The 22,365-nt window shown below is 45.1% G+C and overlaps 2 protein-coding genes across 4 annotated transcripts in view; one reads left to right on the top strand and one right to left on the bottom strand.

The window, feature by feature from the left end:
- Positions 1 to 18,887, bottom strand: part of znf385a (zinc finger protein 385A) — a 69,229-nt gene extending 50,342 nt beyond the window's left edge. Inside the window, exons 1-4 of one of the 3 annotated variants that reach the window (XM_086214766.1) lie at positions 18,834 to 18,887; positions 16,324 to 16,409; positions 15,777 to 15,898; positions 14,203 to 15,687 (exon numbers count right to left, since the gene is read on the bottom strand). In XM_086214766.1, coding sequence (XP_086070892.1) covers positions 14,203 to 14,215 — 13 coding nt within the window. In that variant the 5' untranslated portion in view covers positions 14,216 to 15,687; positions 15,777 to 15,898; positions 16,324 to 16,409; positions 18,834 to 18,887. Of the gene's footprint in view, positions 1 to 6,038; positions 6,161 to 6,587; positions 7,271 to 14,202; positions 15,688 to 15,776; positions 15,899 to 16,323; positions 16,410 to 18,833 lie in introns of those variants that run through there. The other 2 variants (XM_086214767.1, XM_086214769.1) reach the window with 2 other exon arrangements.
- birc5b (baculoviral IAP repeat containing 5b) lies at positions 17,462 to 19,912 on the top strand. Its single transcript, XM_086214771.1, has 4 exons — positions 17,462 to 17,675; positions 19,045 to 19,154; positions 19,521 to 19,638; positions 19,753 to 19,912. The coding sequence occupies exons 1-4, from the start codon at positions 17,550 to 17,552 to the stop codon at positions 19,840 to 19,842; spliced, it is 444 nt and encodes a 147-aa protein (XP_086070897.1). The 5' UTR covers positions 17,462 to 17,549; the 3' UTR covers positions 19,843 to 19,912.
- The last annotated feature ends 2,453 nt before the right edge of the window (positions 19,913 to 22,365 follow it).

Here is a 22,365-nt window from a genome sequence, read left to right as displayed (position 1 = left end):
TTTATCTCTCTCTCTCTCTCTCTCTCTCTCTCTCTCTCTCTCTCTCTCTCTCTCTCTCTCTCTCTCTCTCTCTCTCTTGGAGGGGCTGGCTGCTTGTTTAGGGAAGCGGGAGACAGGTGTGCATACCAGACGCCTGCTTACACCCTGCAGATCCCATGATGACCTGCTAGCAGGGCTTCCACAGCTCTCAGCAAACCCTCAGCTAAAACCAAATAACCCTCCTGCTAGCTGTAGCTACAGTGGCTCACAGTGGGAAGGATGCCACGGAGGGCAGGTCTAAGCTCAACCCACTGCCACTCTTTTATCACTAGGCCTTTCTGCAGCCCATCAGCCATTACACACACCATTAAAACACATTGGAACAGATTTAGTTGGCAACGAGAAGGCGGTAGGGGTGGAGATTCAGGCTATTTTGAGCTGTTCATGTAACATTAAGGATTAAAAGCTATAGCTCAAGGCTTCTTGGAAGCAAAAGCTAGAATTGGGTCTGTGTGCCTGACTCTCCCAGTGATAGTGAAGGAGGAGTTCTTAGGATGGAGGAGGTCACAGATGGAGGATATATCCGTAAGAAAAGTGCAGGCGAGGTTTGGGGGTGCTATTCCTAGCAGTGCATCAGACATACTGCTCACATCTCCTGACTGCATGAGTCAGATGCATCTGATGCTCTTCATATGATGTTGGAAGGAAGTTTCCATTTCTTCCCGTAGGCCAGCTTTAACTAAGAACTGTCATCCAGCCCAGTCCCAGTCGTGCTTTTTGCTCATCGTCTCTCAGCTTTATCCTTTCAGTGCTCCCTTAAGTCTCTCCCCTCCTACACTCATCACTGAATCCTGCTCCCTCATTCTTTGGTTGCTTCATCAACTTCCTCCTCCCCTGTAGCTCCGTCCTCACTAGCCATACCCCCCATGAATTGACCTTGCTGCAGCTCAAGGAGAATTGATTTCTCTTTTGGTCTTTGTGTGAAACCCTATCTCAACAGCGCTCAGAGGAATTTCCTCTTCCCTCCAGAGCTGGACGAAGCTAATTCTCTTTCATGAGGACACTTTTCACTCCATTTTATCCGCCTGCCTTTCTTTATGCCTCCCCTCCTCCTCTTCCTCTCATGTTTTCTGTGCACACAGAAATAGAGCAGGCGGGATTAATGCAACATCTAACGTTAGCTTTGCTCAACCGTTTTATGCTTGGCTGGGAAATTATTATTCATGCCCCTTCCAGCACTGTTAATGAATTATCACATAGTTGATCAATAAAAAAAGAAAAAAAGGACCTGGCTTTTACTTTTGATGAGCCAACTGGCAGGTATGCGAGTAATGCACTGCACTGGAAATGTAAATGGGAAAAAGAAGCATTGTGAATGTTGTTTTTTTTTTTTGAAAGATGTAAAACATGTCTTCTTTGCTCAGAGAAACGAGAGTGTTTTCTCTCTATTGATCGTCTTATTTTTATTCACGATGCTGGTGTTTGCAAACGGAATCAGCACTATTCACCAGAAGGGCTTTGAGCAGTGACAGTCTGGCTCTTTGGTGTTGGCGTCAGGCTGCAGGTTTAGTGGCCAGGTGGGTATCTGCTCTCTCTCTCTTTGTTAGTCAGGGTATCAGACGTGGGAAGCTTGTCATGCATGAGGGACCCCTACATAACTGTGTTTCCATTTAATTGTCAAACAAACAGTGGATTTGTTGGAGCAAACGCACCTAAACTGGTGGTAGAGGCAACATGGCTGTTACGTAGAGGAAGAAGAGTAGAAAACAGACAGGTCTTAAAGAACTACCTTTGCCTGAACAAACTGGAATTATTAGTCGCAGCCAGTATCGGACATGTTGCGTGCTTACTGGGATCAAGACAAAGTTTGAGAATATCTGTGAAGATGACGGCAGCGGAAAGAGCTGGTCAGTCACATAAGTTAAAGATTCGCTACACCGGGGCTGATTCAAAATTTCCATCTGCTGGTTTTTCCATCTACCTTTTCTAAAGCGGTCCTTCAAAATAAGCATCAAACCTGACCTGTTTGCGATTAGGTCCCAAAGAGGGCGCGTGATGGAGTGTCGTCACTGGGGTTGAACATGCAAATGAGGGGACGAGTATTAGAAACAGAGGTAGAACAACAAACTCCTGACAGCAGCCCGAACTGACAAGCCATCCTTCTATCTTTCCATTAAACTTTGTCAAAATCCTCCCATTGGTTTCTAAAATATACCAGTTGTCAAACCAGCAGAGAGACACACATGCTGGGGATCCTATTACCAAGGTAATTAAGGAAGAGCACAGGTTGTCACAATGTATTCAATAATGAAGAAATCAACTTCTTTAAATTTTAATCAGGGCAAATGTTTGCCATGCAAATACACACAAATAAAAAAGTCAATCTAATTCCCCCAAATCAAATTTCAAAAATCTAAGTTTGAATAATTAAAGAAGAAGCCAAATGAAATTGTGATGAACAGATTAAGACACGTCTGAATTCCTGTGGAGGTGCAGAGTTAAAGTAGCACAGAAACATCAAGTACAGCTGACAATCTACATGGAAAAGGCAGCGGAGCCACTTGGCAAACACGGGAGAGTTGCTATGGGAAGAATCATCTGTGCTTCTTTCCACTTTGTGATCAGAGTGACTGTTGAAGCATACAGAACATTTTCCAGGCTTCAACTCCCAGGCGTCCCGTAGCCCCAGGATTCCCAGTAAGTAGTCAGCCGGGCTGCCTTGGTGAAAGCACTAATGTGACACCATAATCACGCACAGGTGCATTTTTGTGCTTCACAGAGCAACAGCACCAGGCTGGTGGTGGAGGCAGGTGCTAGCACTGGTGTGTGACGCCTAAACTATGTGCTTTATTCAAGGGTTTGCATGTGCTGTAAAATGACATCTACCCTTCCATTAATTCACATATAGGTTATGTTTTTTTCATATAACAAATGCTCGCTGACAGAGGACACTGCAGTGAGGCCAGTACAGCAGTGGAACGTTCACCTCCACCTCCCTCTGCTCTGCAGTGCTCCACACTGATGGGCCACAGATGCACTCACAGACACAATAGGTTTCCTTCCCACCAGTCCAATAACAGAGCTATTCATTAGGGTCTCTTACAGACACTATTGACAACCTCCTGACACACGGTCACTCCAGCATAAACAAATGGAGTAATAGAGAGGCGAAAAGACAAGTTATAGCAGCTTTTTGACATAAGAGTCCTCTCGGGAAACCAGAACGGAGCCACACTTGGAGAGAAGAAAGAAGAGCCAACACACACACATGCATCTCTCTCTCTAACACACACACACATCTCTCTCTCTCTAACACACACACACACACAAAAGTCTCCCTTCAGATGACTGTCACATTAATCTTGCATCCTAGGTCACTCATAAGATATGTGGCCTATTCTAGTTACGATTATGGGAATAAGTCCTCTCAGTAAGAAGCTATTGAACGATGACATTGGGCAAGTGCACTGGGCATCTCATCACGCAATATGTCACAGCCGTCCACCCACTCGGGAGGAAAAAATCCTCTCAGAATAAGAAAAAAGGGGGATATTCTGCTGAAAATCAAAGCAAAATGTGAAATTTATAAGAGTTTTGATTCGATTTGAATTTTTTTTAAAAACACCAATTTTTTTGTAGTCTTGTTGCACAATTTTAAAGATTTAGGGCTCATCACATTTTGAAGGTTATTTCTGAGTATCACAAAAGACTAAAAAAGTTGTCAAGAATGGTTTGATCAGCATGTTTCACCGCAGAATTCTCAAATGTCAGCGGCACTCGTTCCATCTTGGATATGCAAAGAAGCCTAAAGGGACAAACTGTGCCATGCATATGAAATATCTGGCTCGTTAAAGGCTTATAATTACTGTGTCACTTTGACATAGACGCAGAGAGCAGAGCAGTCATGGTGAGGTGGGAGGGAAGTGCTGATCTGCTCACACACATATTCTCCCGTGTCACTTCGAGGTGACCTTTGGCACCAGGTGAGTGTGTGCAGGCAGGCACCCTGTTTGAGGAGGGGGATGGAGGGAGCAATATGCAGGCAGGTCAACAGATTTTATGAAGACAGATGAGGCCAGACTGGCCACGCGAAGACAAAGAGATCGCCTGTGTGGCTCTAAGCTCAGGAGGTCAGCTCCGACCTCAGCAGACAAGCCAGATCAGACGTGAAACAACATCCAAACAAGAATTGAGCACGACTGAAGCGCCCCAAGAATCATTTAGACGAGGCTAACAAAGTTGAACATCCCAGGAATGTTTCTGGCCTGTCAAGAATGTCAAACAGACATCATGCAGCATTTTGGGTGACAGCAACTGGACATCTCTCATCTACGAAGCGTCTTCCCAACCAGGAGTTCCCTCCAGGCACAGGAGGTTTTCTAGACAACATGGCGGTGATCACAATGACACCACAGTCACTAGAGTGGTTCCAGGACAGCAGCAGCCCAAACATCATGTTCTCTGTAAGCTTCTCCTCTCTTTACTCTCTTTCTTTAATGCACAAACATACAGCAGCAGCAGCTCTATAGACTGGTGCAGAGCCAGTGCTAGGCAGAGAGCTAAGCTGAATATCTGCAGCTGCGTGTATGAGCGCACTGTAAAACACAACCACGCATCCATTGCCGTTATCAGCATCCCGACTGTCATCACCGCCACAGCGGACAACGACCTCTGCCAGGCCCAGGACTGCCTCTGTACAGCTACTTATCATGCATTTCTGCATATAGAACACAGGACAGAGCAGCACAGGGAAAGGTTATTTGCTCAAGGTCATACGAAAGAAGACTCATAGCCACACAGACAGCAGCTGGTTATGCATACACAGGCACACTCACACTGTATGCAATTCCCAGATCAGACTGTTTTCTATTTTCAAACAAAACATATTGCCATTTGTAAGAGATAATGTTATCAGAATGTTGCAGATTCAAATCAGTGAACTGAATTGAGGGAATTTTGCTGATAGGAGGTCCAGATCAGCCAGCATCAGTAGTGTAAAGGTCATTACAATGACATTACCCTTTTCAGAAGAGGAAAGACAGAAATGTCAAATTGTTCAGCAGCCAGATCATCATGCAAATGGAGCGGAAAGTTACACACGGGAAATCTCGATGTTCAGGCAGAAATAATGCAAGATACCTATCTGAGTGACAACCCGGTATGAGTTAAGGTCAGCTTTTTGCAGGTGTTGGGAGGGAGGTAATTCTTCAGACCGTTATATGAGATGAAAACACGCCGAACTGGTGTGTCTAAGCAGCAGAACATTATCATCATTCATTCTGCCTTCAAAATGTGCATGCAGTGAATTCATGCTGACAGCTCTCCGTGTTCCTGCAAAGGCAGAAGAGAGGTCCCATTCCATCTTTTTTTATCCTTTAAATACTTTATTAAACCACTTCCATCAGCTAAAACCTTTAACTCCAATAACTAGGATTACCCACTGTTTGTTGCAGTAAGACATTTGCGGTTGAGGGTTAATGCTGCTGTTAACACATACAGGACAAATATAAATTTACGGCAGCTGTTAGCAGCTGCAGCCCGATCAAGACAGTGCTTGTCCAGCTGTTAAAAACGGCATGTAAATGTTCACTTTTGACCAGCTGCAGGGAACGCAAATGGAAAATAGACACAAAAAGCATTTGAACACAAAAACCTCTGAGGAGAACAAACAAGCTTGAACGTGAGAAACTAAAACTCTCACAGACATTTTAATAGCTCTGAACTTTACTGGGTTTCTTGGCTCGCAGGAACTCTTCAACACTTGAAGCCCGCAGACCTGAGACTACATGACTCCCTATAATCATTAGAGGTGTCTGCTTGAAAAACATGCCCGCCAGGAGAGCAGGGGAGCAGAGCTGCGCCTGAATCAGCCCAGGCATGCGTTAAAACAAAGTGGCTTCTCCTGCAGAGCACATAGCGACACAATTAACACACACAGCCTCACAGACACAAACATTAGAAGACTCGAGTGGACTTTCCAAACCTGACATGCTGCTCATCAAACACACACACAAACATCCTCTCCACACATAGGCGCATGCAGCTATCTCCGGACTTACAGTCATGAGCTCCCATCCTCTGCGAGTGCACAAGCTGACCATGTAGAGCACACAGAATCCCTCTCCCAGACGTGGCCACTATGAGACCAGAATACTAAAGAAGAAAGTGCTGGCAGAACAGAGCAACCCTGTATCATAACTAAAAGCTTCACTGTGCATCTATCAGAGTTGTTCAAGGTTTGTGTGACCTGTTTCCTAATCAATGACCAGCAGAGTCATTTTGAATATCTTCAGTTATTAGTGTGTTGGTATAAAACCATATTTGTCCCTTCACCTCCCCTGGCAGGACGTGAGAGCCTAGTCACGTGACCAAACAGCCCATAATGATATAGTCCAGCTCCGAGCCCTTTGACCTTCCCTGTCATCACTTGCACCTGCCATAGTTATGACACACTATCACCATAATTTCAAATGCTAACCACAGTTGAAAAATCCATGCCTGGATGTCAGTGTGAAATCAGAAACATGATTTATAAAAAGCTGCTAGTGGTCAAGGTTAAGTAGGAATTAGTGCTCCGACAACATGAAGCATGCACCAAAAACACTCACCCAAAATCATGCTGTGTGTTGGCTTTGGTGTCCCCGGGTTGACAAGTGCTCCCTCACAGCCCCCGTGTCTCCTGTTTTCACCGAGGGACAATAGCTCCAAACTCTCTTTTCAGAGTTCCTCTCCAGAAAGAGGCAACTCAGAGAGGCACCGTGAGATGTGAGGAGAGACAACTGCTGCTGCTGCTGCTGCTGCTGCTGCTGCACATGCCGTCCCGTGCGCCTGCTCCTCCAGGTGAAAAGCAGAATCTCTATGTGTTTGTTTGTGAGAAAGAGCACGTGTATGTATACGTGTGTGTGTGTGGAGGAGGAGGGGGGGTCCAGTGTTCCTACAGTTGTGGTTCAGGTAAGCCTGAGGACAGTGTGGAGGGGGTTAGTTGAAAAGGGAAGAGAGACAGAGAGAGAGAGAGAGCGAGAGAGAGAGACAGAGAGAGACAGAGAAGGGGGAGCCTAAAGTGTGACAGCCAATCACAAGGGGAGGCTACAGAACCAGGATCTTCTTCTCCGCAGCAGCCAGCAGGAATTGTAGTGGTCTCCAACAAACAGCTGACATGCAACTTCTTCTCAAGTCTCATTTCTCAAGGAGCTTCAGGGGGAAGATCTTCACTGCACTGTAAAGTCAGTGCCTGCTTTGCTCTCTCTCTCTCTCTCTGTAAAGCACACTCTCCCTTTCCTGCTCGGTCTCCCTCTCCCTCTCTCTGCTTCTTGTTTTTGGGGTTGGGTATAACCTAAAGGCGCCTTACATGCCTCTGCTCTGATTGGTGGCGGCCTCGACCAATGGGAGCAGCTGCAGACACTTGTCATCATGCAGAGTGGAAGTCATGAAGGGGAGACTAAAAATGCCGTCTCTGCCAACCACAGCTTCTCCCTCTAATTTCCCACATTCTCCTCATGCATCTCCTCCCATGTGGAGAGTTTGATTGTCACATCTGTTTATTGCAATTGCCGTTTATTACCCCTCTCCTCTCTGTCCTTTGACTCCATGTGTCTGTGGGCTTGTTAAAGGATTAACCTTTTGTCTGTTTGGCTTTTTCCTTCTACGTTTTTTCTCTTAACCCATCCAGGCAAGGTTACCTATCCAGGCAAGGGAGGGTGGCGAGCAAAAAAGAAAGATCAAATAGAAAGAGACAGAGCAGGGAAAGCGGTAGAAGGAGAGGAGGAGATTAAACCGAATACAAAGTGACATGGGAATGAAGAGACGTGGAGTGACAAGAAGAGGCGGCTGGGAGGATGGATTACAGAAACAAAGACAGACAGAGAGCCGGACACAGGAGAGGGGCAGCTGAGAGTTTAAATGTGGACCATCGCAATGCCGTCACTAATTGAAGAGGAGCTTCACAGCCTGCTTCTTATGGTCCACTTCCTCCACACCAAGACGCTACTCAAACCAAATCCCCTGTCATGAAAGGGCGCTGCTCTGTCTCTCTCCTCAGTTACCTCTGAGAGGAGAAATCACAGGATAGCGAGAGACCTTTTGAAAATCACACAGGCACAATGTTATTGCAAAGCTCAGCGCTTAAGAGAAGGCTTAACAAAGCTGTCAAAAAATTAATCCCCTTGGGCGGGCTTGCTTGCAAACACACAGATACAAACACGTGAGCCTGGGGCTACAGAAAATGCTGCCTGATGTTCTTGTCCTACTCTCTTTCCTTTTTCTATCTCTACCCCCCACCCCCACCCCCACCCACCTCACGCTCTCAGGCTGAGGCTGTGAGTCACAGAGTGTTGGAGTGAATACTAAGAAGGCTTGCTGACAACTCCAATACCTCTCTTCACAGTGGCTCCACTGCACAAATTTAAGCTTTTGTATGTAAACACTGGCAGACTTAGGGGTCACAAACGGCTCGCAGATTGCACGTTAGCTTACCCAGCAACTAAAAGCAGCTGGTACAAACGTATGATGGCTCTTAGCTAAGGTGCACAGAAATCCTCCTGCAATAGTTTAGCGCAGCACGGATGAAATGGCAGATGTTTGGTAAATGATCCTCTTTCTTAGTTCAGAGGCATCAACATCCATCACATCTGCTGTGGATCAACCGAGCACTGACAGTATTAGTTTTGTTAAATGTAAGACTAGCAGCAACATTATTTCATCAATACAGCTATGCATGCGAGGCCCTGTGAGCGTGTATCGTGTCTGTGTGTTTGTGGAACAGCAAAAAAGCTGAGATAGGGTTTCCTCATTAGTTGTGTTGGTATCAATAATTCAGAGACGGTCCTTGTTGCCGTTCAATGGTCCGAGTGCTAATGTGCTGTCGGGCCAACGGGGGCCCAGGGCCCAGCGCCACTTTAATGGATGTCATGATGAGAGGGTGAAATCGGAGCGTGGAGATCCCGTATCGTTCATAGAGGAACAGGGAGGGAGGGCACAGCAGAGGAGAGGAAATAAGGGATGGGGTGAAGGCCACTGGGGAGAGGACAGATGGTATTTTTGGACAGGTATGTAAGCAAAGAGGTGATGAAGAGCAGGAGGGAGGAGAGAGAGAAAAGAGGTGAAGAATTTAGGCAATTCAGCCCTTCTGTTCTTTGTATTTGTTACTGGCTACGGATCAGTTGTACTCCGAATGACCGACATCACCTCTGGATGGGAGCCATCACGGACACGTTATTCACTTGCCATCTACTTTAGTTGATACATTTGATACTCCAGTTCCACCATCAGGAACTGTTCTCAGTGGATGGAAAGGGCTCATCATAAAAACCAAGTGGACTTCCATCCATCCATCCATCCATCCATCCATCCATTTTCTATACCGCATATCTGTTAAGGGTTGGGGGTGGAGCCTATCCTAGCTGACGATGAGCGAGAGGCGGGGTTCACCCTGGACGAATCGTCAGTCCATCGCAGGGCCATCAGGAGCAATTAGGGATTCAGTATCTTGCTCAAGGATACTTGGACATGGTCACCAGGGGAAGTGGGGCTCGAACCAGCAACCCTTCAGTTCCGAGACAGCCACGCTACCTCTGAGCCATGCCGCTCCCACCCAATGTGTACCTCATAACACTTCATTTTACATTTGATGTTTTCCAAACTGTACCCTGGTAGATTCCCTGGAACTCCGATCATTAACTCCATAAGTTAATAGGGTTAGGGTTAGCTTCTGCCTTCACGTGTACACGACTTCCAAGGTCGTAAACACAAGTTCATTTTGAAGGCAGCATTCTTCCACAACAGACCCACTCAAATTTGTTTTTCTATTCCCTCTAGGATACTGACAAGTTGCAACACATTTTCTGTTACTCAACAGGCGTTTCCTGTTCATTTAACTACATGAAATTTAAAGGAATTATTATAATACGTCATGAGAAGGAAAATAAGTTTCTGAAGAGAAAAGAGAGAGAAAACTGACATGGCTGCCTGTCCTTACCATAACTTTATGTCCTCCACAGACCTCAGCCTCACATTCATTTATGTCAACCTCTTAAATTTCACACCGACATCAAGTCTTAACTCTAAAATCAACAACTACCCATGCGAGGTCGACACTGGGCCACACACTGATGTGTGACTAGAGTTCTGTCTTGTCAATGTGATCCAGCTCATGCAAGGACACACACAAGCATCAGGTAAAAAGGAGGAAAACTGTCAGACCGCCTGAGCAGTGATTACTGGTTACACTGTGCTGCCCTCTACTGGTGAAAGCGCATCAACATTGGATTCATGGTGAACAGAAATATTCCAGTATTAGTGACCCTGGTACTGCACAACAGTTAAAATGATCCAATGTACTTGTGGTAGGGACTAAACACAGTTCCTAATTTGAAAATACTGGAAAAGGTGGGAAGATGGGAGTGGAAACCCAGCTGACAACTCAGTAAAACTACAGAAGACATTATTTTTATATCAAAGTTTAAAGGATTTCAGACCTTTGTCGTGCCAGATAGAAAAAGGATGAATCCGAGAGTGAAGGTTTAAATAAACGGTTCCTCAATACAGGACTTAAAATAAATGGAGAGGTAAACTTAAAATGACGACAGCAAATTCTCGGGGGGGACCGGACCACTGGGTTCTGTGTAAATCAAAACGATGTACCAGTGTAAACACGTCATAGGAGACACGTCAAGGAAACCAAACAGTCATGAGACACCGCTGGTTAATATCTATGGGCTGTCAGACTGAATCAGAAATGTCTAACTCCTGGAGGAGTCTTATCGACTGACTGGACAAAGCTGCTGAGGCCAGTTTCCTTACTGGAACCATTTCTGACACCAGAATGGTAAATCAGGTAAAGTGCATCACGCCTGAGTGCAGCAGGTCAAAGAAAGCACGGAGGACTCATAAGGACTTCCGAAGGTGATGCGAGGAATATCAAACCTGAGAGAGTAAAAAAAAATCGAAATCCCCCATTCGTGCAGTTATTCATCTTCCTCATTCTTTCCTGCGGGGGGAACGCATAGTAAATCTACACTCACCGCAACCTGTGTCACAGGCTGTAACTCAACTCCCTCACATCAGCTTGAACGCAACTTCTTTCGACAATCACCTTCAGTCATATTTCATGAGCCTGAGCCTGCAGGTACCCAGTGACTTCCCAGAAATGCTAACTGGTCCTTGTTTCCCTTCCCCTATATTCTGCATGTGTGGTGTAATGAAAAGGCTTGTTGTTGAGACAGAATCTGCACCTAGGTCATATATCATGCTTTGGGTGTCTCCTGGCACCGTGGTGGTGAATTTAGAGGCTGCCTACGAAGGTCAAAGGTGAGGGGGCCAGGCAATCACCAGGTATCTGCATACTTGCACGACTGCTGAACAGGACTAGTGGAATAGTAGAGAATGTCGGCAGATAGTGGTAAACCAGTTAGTTAGGTTAAGGCTCTGTTGATGCCGTCATAGCAAATAACAAGTGAGTCAGCTCTGCCTGTGCTGCCCTGTAAACCGGGCTGGGTCTGCAAACCTGACAGTGAAACAGATCAGTCTGCAACTGTGAGGAAAGATCATCTGACTACATTTAGACTATTGATCATGTGTGGACGTGTGGAGGAAACTAAGACAGCTGCACACTTTGTTTCCATTACATTATTAATACCTGAGTGGCCTGAGAACTGGGAGTCCACCTTCCTTTCCGGGTCAAAAATCATGGACCCCAGAAGCTCAAATGGATATCTGAGCATTAAGACTTGGTTTAGGGGTTAGACTTTCACTTGGTCTTAAGGTTTGGGTAAAGGTCTAAGGAATGCAGATGAGTATCAGTGACAGGTCCCCATGAGGATGCCAACACCATTGGTGTGGATGAGTTTGACAAAACAAACAAGAATTGCCATTTCACTTTAACAACAGTGACTCATGGTGTCACTCTGTTTGGTGAAACAACTAGATCTCTATGACTGCAGTTCCACTTTAGGTCAGCTGCTCATTTTATTTGATACCGTGACACATTTTACAAGATTTTACTTGGACATGCCGCAGAAAGCTGATGATGCAAGAGGTGCAAGACGCATACGAGCTGCTGCTGGACAAGAAGCAAAATTGTAAAATAAATATATTGGCCTCATAAATGACAGTCATGGGTCACAAAGATAGAGATGCACTGAAATGAACACACCAACTTCAGGGGAAATACACTCACTTGTCATCTTTCCCAGAGCTAGCTAAGAAAATGATTGCCCTTCTCTCGTGTACGTGCGTGTGTGTGTGTGTGTGTGTGTGTGTGTGTGTGTGTGTGCGCACGTGCGCATGTGCGCACTGGGGAGCTGAGACCAAGATACTGGCTAACTGCTAGTTAGCTTAGCATGGTTAATGGTTGTGCTGGGGCAGGGTAACATAGCTCTGTCAGAACTAATCAAATACACTTTTTTCTGAAACTTTGCCTGCATTAATACAATGCTCTCATAACCCACATCAATTTAACAATTACAATAATATAACTAAATGTTGTGCGGCACGGTGGTGCGTTGGTTATCGCTGTCACTGCATGACAAGAAGGTTCCGGGTTCCAGCCCTGGCTGGAGCACAGGGTCTTTCTGTGGGGAGTCTGCATGTTCTCCCTGTTCCTGCTACTCTGGCTCCTCCCACAGTCCAAAGACATCAAGAGAGGACGAGGTTCATGGAAGGAAGGAAACTACTTGTTTTGGACGCTGAGTAGGTAAGCTAACCTGCCCATCCACTCCCATTCATTGCGCTACATTAACTAGCTGTGAATTGGGGAGAAGAGTAACTCTCTACTGCCTGGCTCTAGAGAGCAGGGCAGCTAGGAATAAACCCCCAAACGTTGGTGCTTCCTTGTTGTCAGAGTCCTCAAACACAATTTGAAGCTGCCTTCATTCACAATAAACAAATTCTGACACAAAGACATAGTGATCAGCAATTTAACCGATCGACTGTCACAGAACAAAACTTTAATGTGCTCAGTGTGAAGCAGGGAAGGCACAAAACAGAGGGGAAAAAAAGACGTTTTCACAACTTTAACCCCAAAACATCAATTTTTTCATTCCTTTGCAAGTGAAGAGCTTGTTCAAACTCCCTATGAAATTATTCATAATCATAATCAGACACAGCGAGGAACATTATATAACAGAGTTTCATAAAGAAACTTGTACGTGACAAAGGACCCGGTTTCTGCTCTGCTTTATTTTAATAAATGGAAAAAAAGGTTCTCTGTCATTTTGTAAGTATTTTTCTCTTTATTTCCAAATACTGCATATATTTGTTTTACTATACTACGCTTATGATGGTGCTCTGAGTATTATGCTGTGCCAGCAACACAGAGGTAACAAGACTAGTTCTTGAGGATCGGAGGATGTTTGTACAGAAGTGGGTGTGCCTGCTCTGTGAATACACGCCGGCCTACAGAGGAGAATGTTGATGTTGACTGTCGCTCTCTAACACATCCCTGACATTTTTACACCCATGCTGGAGGACAAGACATCTTTCTTTCCAACCACATTCAGATCACACATTCTGTTTGCTGTTCATTTCCAGGCTAAATCATTAAGCTAGGTGTAGACACATTCCTAGTTGTTATCGTGCAATGCTGAGCGTATTTTAGAAAACAGCAATTTGAAGTAATTATGCTCTTCGTGGATCATAGTCTATTTCGAAAGCTCAGACATTCCTCAGCTGAGAGTGATGTCGTGGATGAAAAAAAATTCCATGAGAGTCACAGATCACCACAAAACTCCTGACGAACTCCGACATATCTCATAGAATTTAGAACTATTTTGTTCAAGCAACCAAGTGCCTTCAGGACAAAAAGAAGCCCCTCGCTGTGTCTTAGCTCCCTAAAATGTGACAGATTTATGTCTGCACAAAATGAATAATACGAATACATGCGCACGCACAAACACACACACACACACACACACACACACACTGGCCTAAATGTGTTCCTCCAGGGTGTGAGGTCAGCAGTGGACAGGTGGAGCTGTCAGGACAGTTGACAGCTCCACAGGACTTGTGTGTGTATTTGAGCCAAGAATGAGGACTCAGTATGAACATCAAGCACACGATTCTCTAATCTCTTAGTCCAACAAGTGCAGGTTTGTGCCGCATCAATGTATGTGATGTATATTCCCAGCCGCTCCAACCACCTGCGCTACACTTGGGATAAATATATCAAGCATGCTGTATTTCCTGCAGTGTACGACAGTGATAGTGGTGAGCGTGAGGCTGCTTCCTTACCTGTGCTCCACATTGATTGCACCTCTGGTCCCGCTGCTGCTTGTACTGAAGTAGTCAAACCTCCAGGCACACTGAGAAACAACTAGTTCCCCTGTGAAATTCCTCCCAGCATCAAACTGCTCAGGGCTCCCTCGGCAGAAGGACGAGCAGCGCCAAGATCTCATTCATGTGAAAAGATTTGAAGAGCAGCACATGCAAACAAAATCCTTACAGAAAAGCAGGTAAATGACATAGAGATAGAGACTGCACACACACATACACACACACGCACACACACACACACATTGCTGCTATCACCTCCCCTCAACCTCGCTACATCCTATCTCCTCCCTCTCTCTCTCCCTATGTGAAGCAGCTAAAGCAGGAGTGGAAGACAGCAGAGGCTAGCGGCGAGGCTAGGAGGGGAAAAGAGTCAGATGTCAAGTAAAGACAAGAGCAGTCAAAGTGAGGTTTGGTGCACAGGGAGGACACGTTTCAACCTCTGCAAAGATGATCTGTGAAAAGAATCATTTCACAGAGCATGGTCAAAAAGAAGGGAAAGTGATCAATTGCAAGGATCATTTGAAAAGCCAGATTTAGTGCACAGCTGGGGAAAGTTAAGCAGGTAAACCTCACACCTGCGAAAGAAAAACTGAAGAATGTTGAGCGGCTGACAACATTGACGGACGCATGCAGGAATTCAGATGTAGGCGTTATTCAGCAGCGTCTGTGTGGAGCCGTCACATATCCCACTGGCCACCTACAGCGGAGGGAACAGGAGACATTCAATTCCCTCCAGACCTGCTCTTCAATAAGCCTGCGTGCATTCTGGAGTGCGGTACTCACAGCTGGAGGATCATCTCATTCTCATTAGCAGGCTTATGTAGAAGGGAAAAAGGACAGCGATACACAGTTGTAAGCACATTTCAGCACCCAGATGTCCGAGGGGTTGTGTTACAGGGACACACTGAGGACCAGGAATATCCCCGTCTCTCACAGTCATAAACCGGCCAGCGAAGTTTACACAACAAACCATAGAATTGGACAACTGGCTTTCTGTCTATATTTACTTTCTTACTTTTTCCAGCTGGAAACTAGGATTAGGATCCAGCTAACCCCAGGCTCCCTCCCCGACAACTCAATACACTGTAACTTGCAATTAGACACCAAAAAAAAAAAATCTATTTGACAACACATTGGCAGAATTATGAAAAAAAAAACAGGCAGAACAAAACCAAGCGTATCCAGACATGTTGAGATTTTAAGTACCCTCTGGTTGTGTGAGTGTGTAGCACACTGCCCTTTTGTGTTATTTGTAGCATTTCTGTAAAGTTGTGTGTGTTTACAGAGCATTTTCACATTTACGCTTCTCCCAACCTCAAAGACTGAATCAAAGGTGGGCGCAGGAGATATTTCAGAGCTAATTTGCCTCCAGCGTTGTTAGGAGTGACATCACTGAGCTTCAGGAGGGAGGTTGTCGGTCCTCTACCACGATTCCACCAGCCTCTGCAACCAGCCACAAGAAATACAGATGAGAATAAAAAAAAATAATCAAGAAACAAACACCGGATACAGGAGCGTTCCTGGGAGTTTACCTCTCAAGTCTGTGTTTTATGGAGCTGCAGGGGGCGTACGACCATGACCATCGCGGCGTCCTGCGGAAGGTGGGAGTGTGGGGTACCAGACAAGTTTGAGCAACCGTTCAGTAGTCATGTAACTAGAGTGAAAGAGAGAGAGAGAGAGAGAGAGAAAGAGAGAGAGGTGTCTGTAGTCAGGAGATCAAAGCTCCGGGGTGCTGTGATATTCATGGACAGGATCTGAAGGATCAGCGGGGGGTAGGAGAGCGTCTGGTCCAGGAACCTCTGATATTTCCTGATGATGTGGTTCAGATCTCCTGCATGAGCAAGACGGTTTACAGTGTGAGGTGATCAAGATGAGATCAGCACCTCCAAGTCTGAAGCCAAGGAGGATTTCCCATCGTGTGACACAGTTGAGGTGTTTCGGAGTTTCGGTGACGTGACAGGACAACAGATGGATTCATGTGCTCACTCTATATTCCAACCCTCAACTATGGCGAGCATGATGAGCTCCGACATCTGGACCAGCTTTGTAGAAGAACCACTCACGACAAAAACAACTCACCCAAAGTGGTTGGGGCATCTTCTCAGGACGCCTCCTGGGCTCCTCCAGTTGGAGGTTTTCCAGGCACATCCAACAGCTTGGTGACCCTGGAGCAAACAGAGAACATGCTGGAGAAATTATATATCCCATCTGGCCTGGAGATCCTCCAGGAGTGCCTGGGGGGATGGGGGGGGGGGCAGTCTGTTGCCACCATGACCCGGTCCCACATAAACGCTGGCGAATGAATGAATTTTTAAGAGAGGAAGTGGGAGGATGAAGGGCTTGTGAGGATTCAGTCAGCGAGTATGGAATATATAAGAGAATGACAGTGGGCCAACAAAGGAATGAGGACCTGGCAGCAACTGAACATGAACCCCAGAATCAACACAATTCAAACATCAGTTATTGGTGTTACAGCTCATCGGCTTGTAATTAACTGATATAATTTTCTTTTTTCATTTCATGTTAAACTGTGTGCTTGATTATATTCATTTTCATTTTCATTTCCCACTTTTTTTTCCAGTTTTACTGGACACGTCAAATGAAATATTTCTGTAATAAAGAAAAGATTATTGTCAAAGATCAAGAACAAGTTCAAGGGATGGAAAGTTTGTGTCAAACATTTTATCTTCTGCATTCATTTAAATCAACTTTTACTGGCTTTGCACTCTGCTACAGATGTGAAAACATGACAGATGCTGGAGCACCAAACGCCGTCTTTCTACTCATCAGAAACGTCCTGGCAAAAAGCAGAGTACGGCCCCTCGAGCAGAATCGACAGATATTAGACCTCAGCCTCCGAGAAAATAACCAGATGAGTCATAAAAACACGTGACCTATATTGATGTTGACGTGACAGCTGACATCTATAGTAGTTAGGACAGCAGGAAAGAGTGACATCTGGTTATATAAAGCCAGAGAGTCTGCGTGAGGAGGCACTGGATGGGTTCTCACCCTGATCGGAAATGCCCCCCGTCCTGCATTCATGATGCCTCGTGCATTTTATGCTGTACATATTTCAGGAAATATCTACAAACAATAGTTACGATGGAGACGTTTCCACCCCTGCAGCTGAAGTGATAAGGGTACATGCTGGTGACCTCACTGTGCCCAGTCATAGCCACGCCCACTTATAACCTGAGAAGAGTGTAATCAGCCAAGAGTGCGATCAGCTGTGGAGGTGTGACAAGCGGCTACATCCGCATCCAGGCTGCGCACGAGAGGCTGAGCTTGTTTTGGAAGAGGAGATGTCCAGCGCGGATGTATTGAGAGCCAGGTTTTACTCTTATGACAAAATGTACAGTCATGATTTACGTGAGCAAACTTTTGCAGACTGGCCGTTTCGAGAGGAATGCAACTGCACACCTGAGAAGGTAAGGAGGCTGCAGCGGAGCGCCTCTGACAGGTATATCACTGACAGCTAAATCAGGGCTGACGCTGCAGTGGCGACATGGAATTTGTCCACAAGGAAGCTGCTAATTCAGACAGGACCTGCAGGATGCAAGGACCTGCTCCGTTTCCTCAAATTTCTCCTCAGGATCTGTCCGACAAATCAGCTTTAACTCCCCCAGTACCGGCAAATATTCAGCACCAAGCGTGTTTCCACGGCAATTTGAAACCTCGCCCTTTTGTCTCTGGCTGACGGCCTGTGATTTACAGTTAAGCAGGTGCCAGATTTGGTTTCACTGCATAAACTGCCCAGTGCAGACCACTCCCACCCCCCCTGCTGTCCCTGGCCTCCTCCCCCCCCCCCCCTGCTGTCCCTGGCCTCCTCCTGATGGATGGGCTGCTGACACCTGAGCAACATTATATGCCATGTTACTGTCTGTTAACCCCCCCGAGAGCCAAAAGGAGATCACATTCTGGTTCCAGTCAGACACTAATCCTCATGCAGCTTTGAACTTTTGTTCTCACATTACACTTGTCATCTGTGCTAATAAGCGATCAGCCCCCACTAATCATGCCTGAATGTAGCACTTCAACCTTTATTGTCCTTGATAGGAACAAATAAATGCTTATTTACTTCCCTAAGACAAAAGCGTCAACGTTCTCTCTCAAGCTCAGATGTGAAACATCGATTCACATACAGATAGATTAGAAAACTGATACATTTTTTGAAAAAATAAAATGGATTGGCTTCACCACAGCACACGTTATCGCTGGAGGCATTTAAAATCCAGTACAAAATAAAACGGTAACATCATACCATTGGTTTTTCTCATCTCATGATTGGATATGGAAACTGCTGGTGTGAATGAGCTGGTAAGTTTTCATCTTATCTGCATTTACTAGTCAATTATATTCACACCTTTTTGGTTGGGCATGTTTTTATATGACAAAAACAACCTTAGAACGTAGTTTCGGCACAAATGTCATGGAATGATTTTAACTACATTGGCACATGAAGCAAAAGTGTCTTAATTTGTAGAAATGCTACCATGAAATGACAAAATACATATCTGAGCCTTGGGACGTGCTGTTTTGAGTTGGATAATTCCGATAAGACTAGAAGCTCTCATTTTTGTGCTCACCGTTTGAAGAGTTTCACAACCTAAAGAGGCTCCATGCTTGAAGGGGCTGGTTCCTGACTTCCTGTGAGGAGAACTGAAAACGGATTACTTCTCGAAGACACAGTGACATCTAGTGGAGCTTTACCAGCATAACTTCACCAAAGCTGCAGCGCTTTGGTTTGACAGGACAAGATGTGTTTTACGTTTTAAGACAGATACTTTGTCACTGCAGATGGCCATGGCCGGCTTTGTCCACTGCCCTACTGAGAATGACCCTGACGTCACCTGCTGTTTCTTCTGTCTGATCGAACTTGAGGGCTGGGAGCCTGACGATGACCCCTGGTAGGATGTACTTCTACTACCTTTTGATGGATTACTACCTCACATTCACCCCCAACTTTGAAACCGGCTTTGAGTCGCTGAGGTTTGGGCTATAATGTGACATGAGTATTTGATCTAAAGGATCAAATGTAAATATACAGCATCACCATAAAGACTGGAAATAGATTCCTGAAAAATATTTCTCATAAAACCTGTAGGTTGCAGATTTTGCAGCTTTTCACTTGATCTTTGTAAATTAGGATAATTTTTTAGTTGTATGGAGTTCTCCCTTCTGCAGAAGTGGATTTATTCAGAAGAACTTGTCTTTGTGAGCCACACTCTGATGTGTCTTTGACTGATTTCTTCCCAAACTCTTTCCCGGCTCAGGCACGAACACATAAAACGCTCTCCGAACTGTGGATTCTTGACCATGAGGAAAGACTTCACCGAGCTGACTGTGGCTGAACTCTACCACATGGAGAGGGAGAGGCAGAAGGTCTTCATCGTGAGTGCTCTTTGGATGTTTGTGGAACTTTGTTTTTATGGAGTTGGTTGGTTGTTTGTTTTTTTGAGTGATTTTTATTACATCTGTGTTCCACATTCTGCTTTTTTTTTCTAGAGAAAAGTTTGTCACAAGAATATGGCAAATTTGCGGGAAAGTATAGATCACACTCTAGAGAGCCTTAAATCACAGTTGGACTCCTTATGATCCTGCACAGAGGAGAGTCTTCATCCTTGTCTCATTTTTAAAATATTAATAAAGTGTTGTAGAAAGTTAACACCTTGGTTGCAGTGTTGACTCTAACCACAAGGTGGTGCTTTGACACTAAAGCTGAAGTTTTCCCCTAATTGTACAAACTTTGTGGAGCTCCAAATCTCTCCCCAAATCTTCACAAAGGCAATCTGAAATGAAAGCACACATTGAGCAGGATTACAATGCAAGCTATATTCCCTCTTTTCAATCAAATACTTACCATTTCCCTGAACGTGCCACCATCTCTACCATCCCTTTTCAAACATTGACCCTGGACAGATGGCCTGAAGCCCCGAAGCCCCTCCCTTTCAATACCAACTGTTGCCCCAGTAACATCTGTTACACATAGTGGGACTGTGTGCACTGAGAGTGCTCACCGGGACACTTGCTGAAAATCCTGGAAAATTTTGAAACTGTGCAGGAAACCCAGGAAGGCCGAATCACGCTCATGCATCGTAAAAATAGATTATGATAAAGTTATGGGTTTTTTTGCAAAGTGTGGTTCCTTTTGAGACGTCGGGGCCGTTGGGTTCATTTTGCAGAATGACTGTCACTGTGGGAGGGTTGGCGAGGGGAGAGCAGGATTAAAAGATGCTATCTCCTCTGCAACCTTCCACTGTTCTGGATTAATGTCTAATGTAACACTCTGGCCACTGAGTCCAGATCAGATGCTTAATTCTCTTTTATCCGCATGCTGCAGTGCAAATTGAAGAGGGAATATTTTTAGCCGAAAAGTAAAATACCCGTAGGTGATGTAACGTTTCTCGAGAAACCGTTCGGGTTTTGCAGGGCTGTCATGTTATGCTTATGAAAGCTGTCCCCTAAATCTTTCATATTCTAGGTAAATGTTGTCCCCTAAATTTGTCATTTTGACGGTAAGATTTGGACAGGAAGCAGTGCTGCATTTGTATGTAAGAACACAGCTCATAAGGCGTGTTTACTGTAATTGCTAATGTAACACTAATCTGGATTTATATCAACATCCTGCGTAAATCCACTTATTCATGCATGCTCCAGAAAATGAACAAAGAGGATGCCGTGGCGTGACTTCTGTCCCTGGGCAGCACAGATGTGATCGATGGGCTTAACTGTGGGAACGGCGCAAAACTGTTCATTTGATTGGATAATAATTGAGGCGGGGGATTCCCTTTCGTCCCAGTTTTTAAGTACATAAACCCATCAAAATGTATTTAAACTGACTCATTAAGCTAATAGCCACTGCGTTGCTCTGCTGTATTCAACAGCATCCCGACAACACCAGACACGGACTGTCTGTTGCACACAAAAGCTGCAAGACAACTGTATCAGTGCATCTACAGCTGGATTTGTCGGATTAAACCATGATGAGTTCATTCTGAGCCAATAAGACGGCAAATGTACACATGCTCAGTCGCGGTTGGGAAAGGATGAACAACTGCTGCCACAAATATTTCATTTGCCTCGTTTCAACTTGCTTGTCCATTTATTGGAATATTGGTGGGATGTAAATTGACTTTTCTGTTTGTCTGTGTAGGAGTTTTGTTTTATTGTAATGACTTTTGGAGGCTTTCATTTGCGGTACTGGTGTACTCGGTTGCACGGTGAGAGGTGTTAGGTAAAAATATTAGGGACACCTCAGAGCAAACAAAAAAAGCACACTTCAAATAAACCACAGCCTCAAAAATAACAGAGTTTCTCGGGAGCTCAGCTGAACACAGACCTGTTTCTCTTTCTTTCTGTGGTGTTGTTACAAATCATACACATTATTAAAGGCTTTCCCATCGTGATTAGATGGATTAAAGGGAACAGGAGACAATAATCCCAGTTGTCTGACACCTTCACATCCTCTGATTGGATTGAGTCGACCAGTAAATCTCAAATCTTTGTTCGTATCTTAGGTTAGTGAAGTTCTTGATCTCGAGCTGAGAGCCTGGGCCTGATGTAGAGCCTTCAGCGTGATGTTCAGCTACGCACGCCAGCAGCGGAGCTGAGATTTCATCTTTAGCTTACATTCCTGCCCTTTAACCACACAATCGTGTCTCTATGTAGATGAATAACAAGCATTTGTCTGTTTTTTGCGATAACAGACTGAGGTCGTTTTCGGGTCTAATTAATATACTGTGACAAAGAGTTTGCAGCAATGCCGTTTTCTAATTAATGAGCTTCAGCTAAACAAACTGTATACAGAAAGGGTAGCAGATGGACAAACGGACAGATGTTACTAACACAAAGTTTACAACCTGAGCTTTCCATCAGGCCCCATCTGTTGCTCCTGGTGCTGGTTCCTCCCTCTACCCTCCTCCAGCGCTTCTCTATATTCTCATCAGCATCTCTGGCAGAACTCTCCTCCCTGATGCTCGCTGCACTGGCCTGAATGACATCAGCGTTTAACCTCTTGGCTGACCTACTCAAGCCCATAAACAAAGGCCAAATTAACAGCTTATTATCACATCTGAACACCTTTCAGGCGGATTTATGAGAATATACAAAGCATACGGA

The sequence above is a fragment of the Aulostomus chinensis genome, chromosome 9, assembly GCF_037954235.1.
Source record: "Aulostomus chinensis isolate RoL2024-O1b breed Wild chromosome 9, RoL_Achi_v1.0, whole genome shotgun sequence".
In the NCBI taxonomy this organism is placed as follows: domain Eukaryota; kingdom Metazoa; phylum Chordata; class Actinopteri; order Syngnathiformes; family Aulostomidae; genus Aulostomus; species Aulostomus chinensis.
The sequence above is the reverse complement of the archived record's forward strand: the minus strand, read 5'-3'. Positions and strand labels throughout refer to the sequence as shown.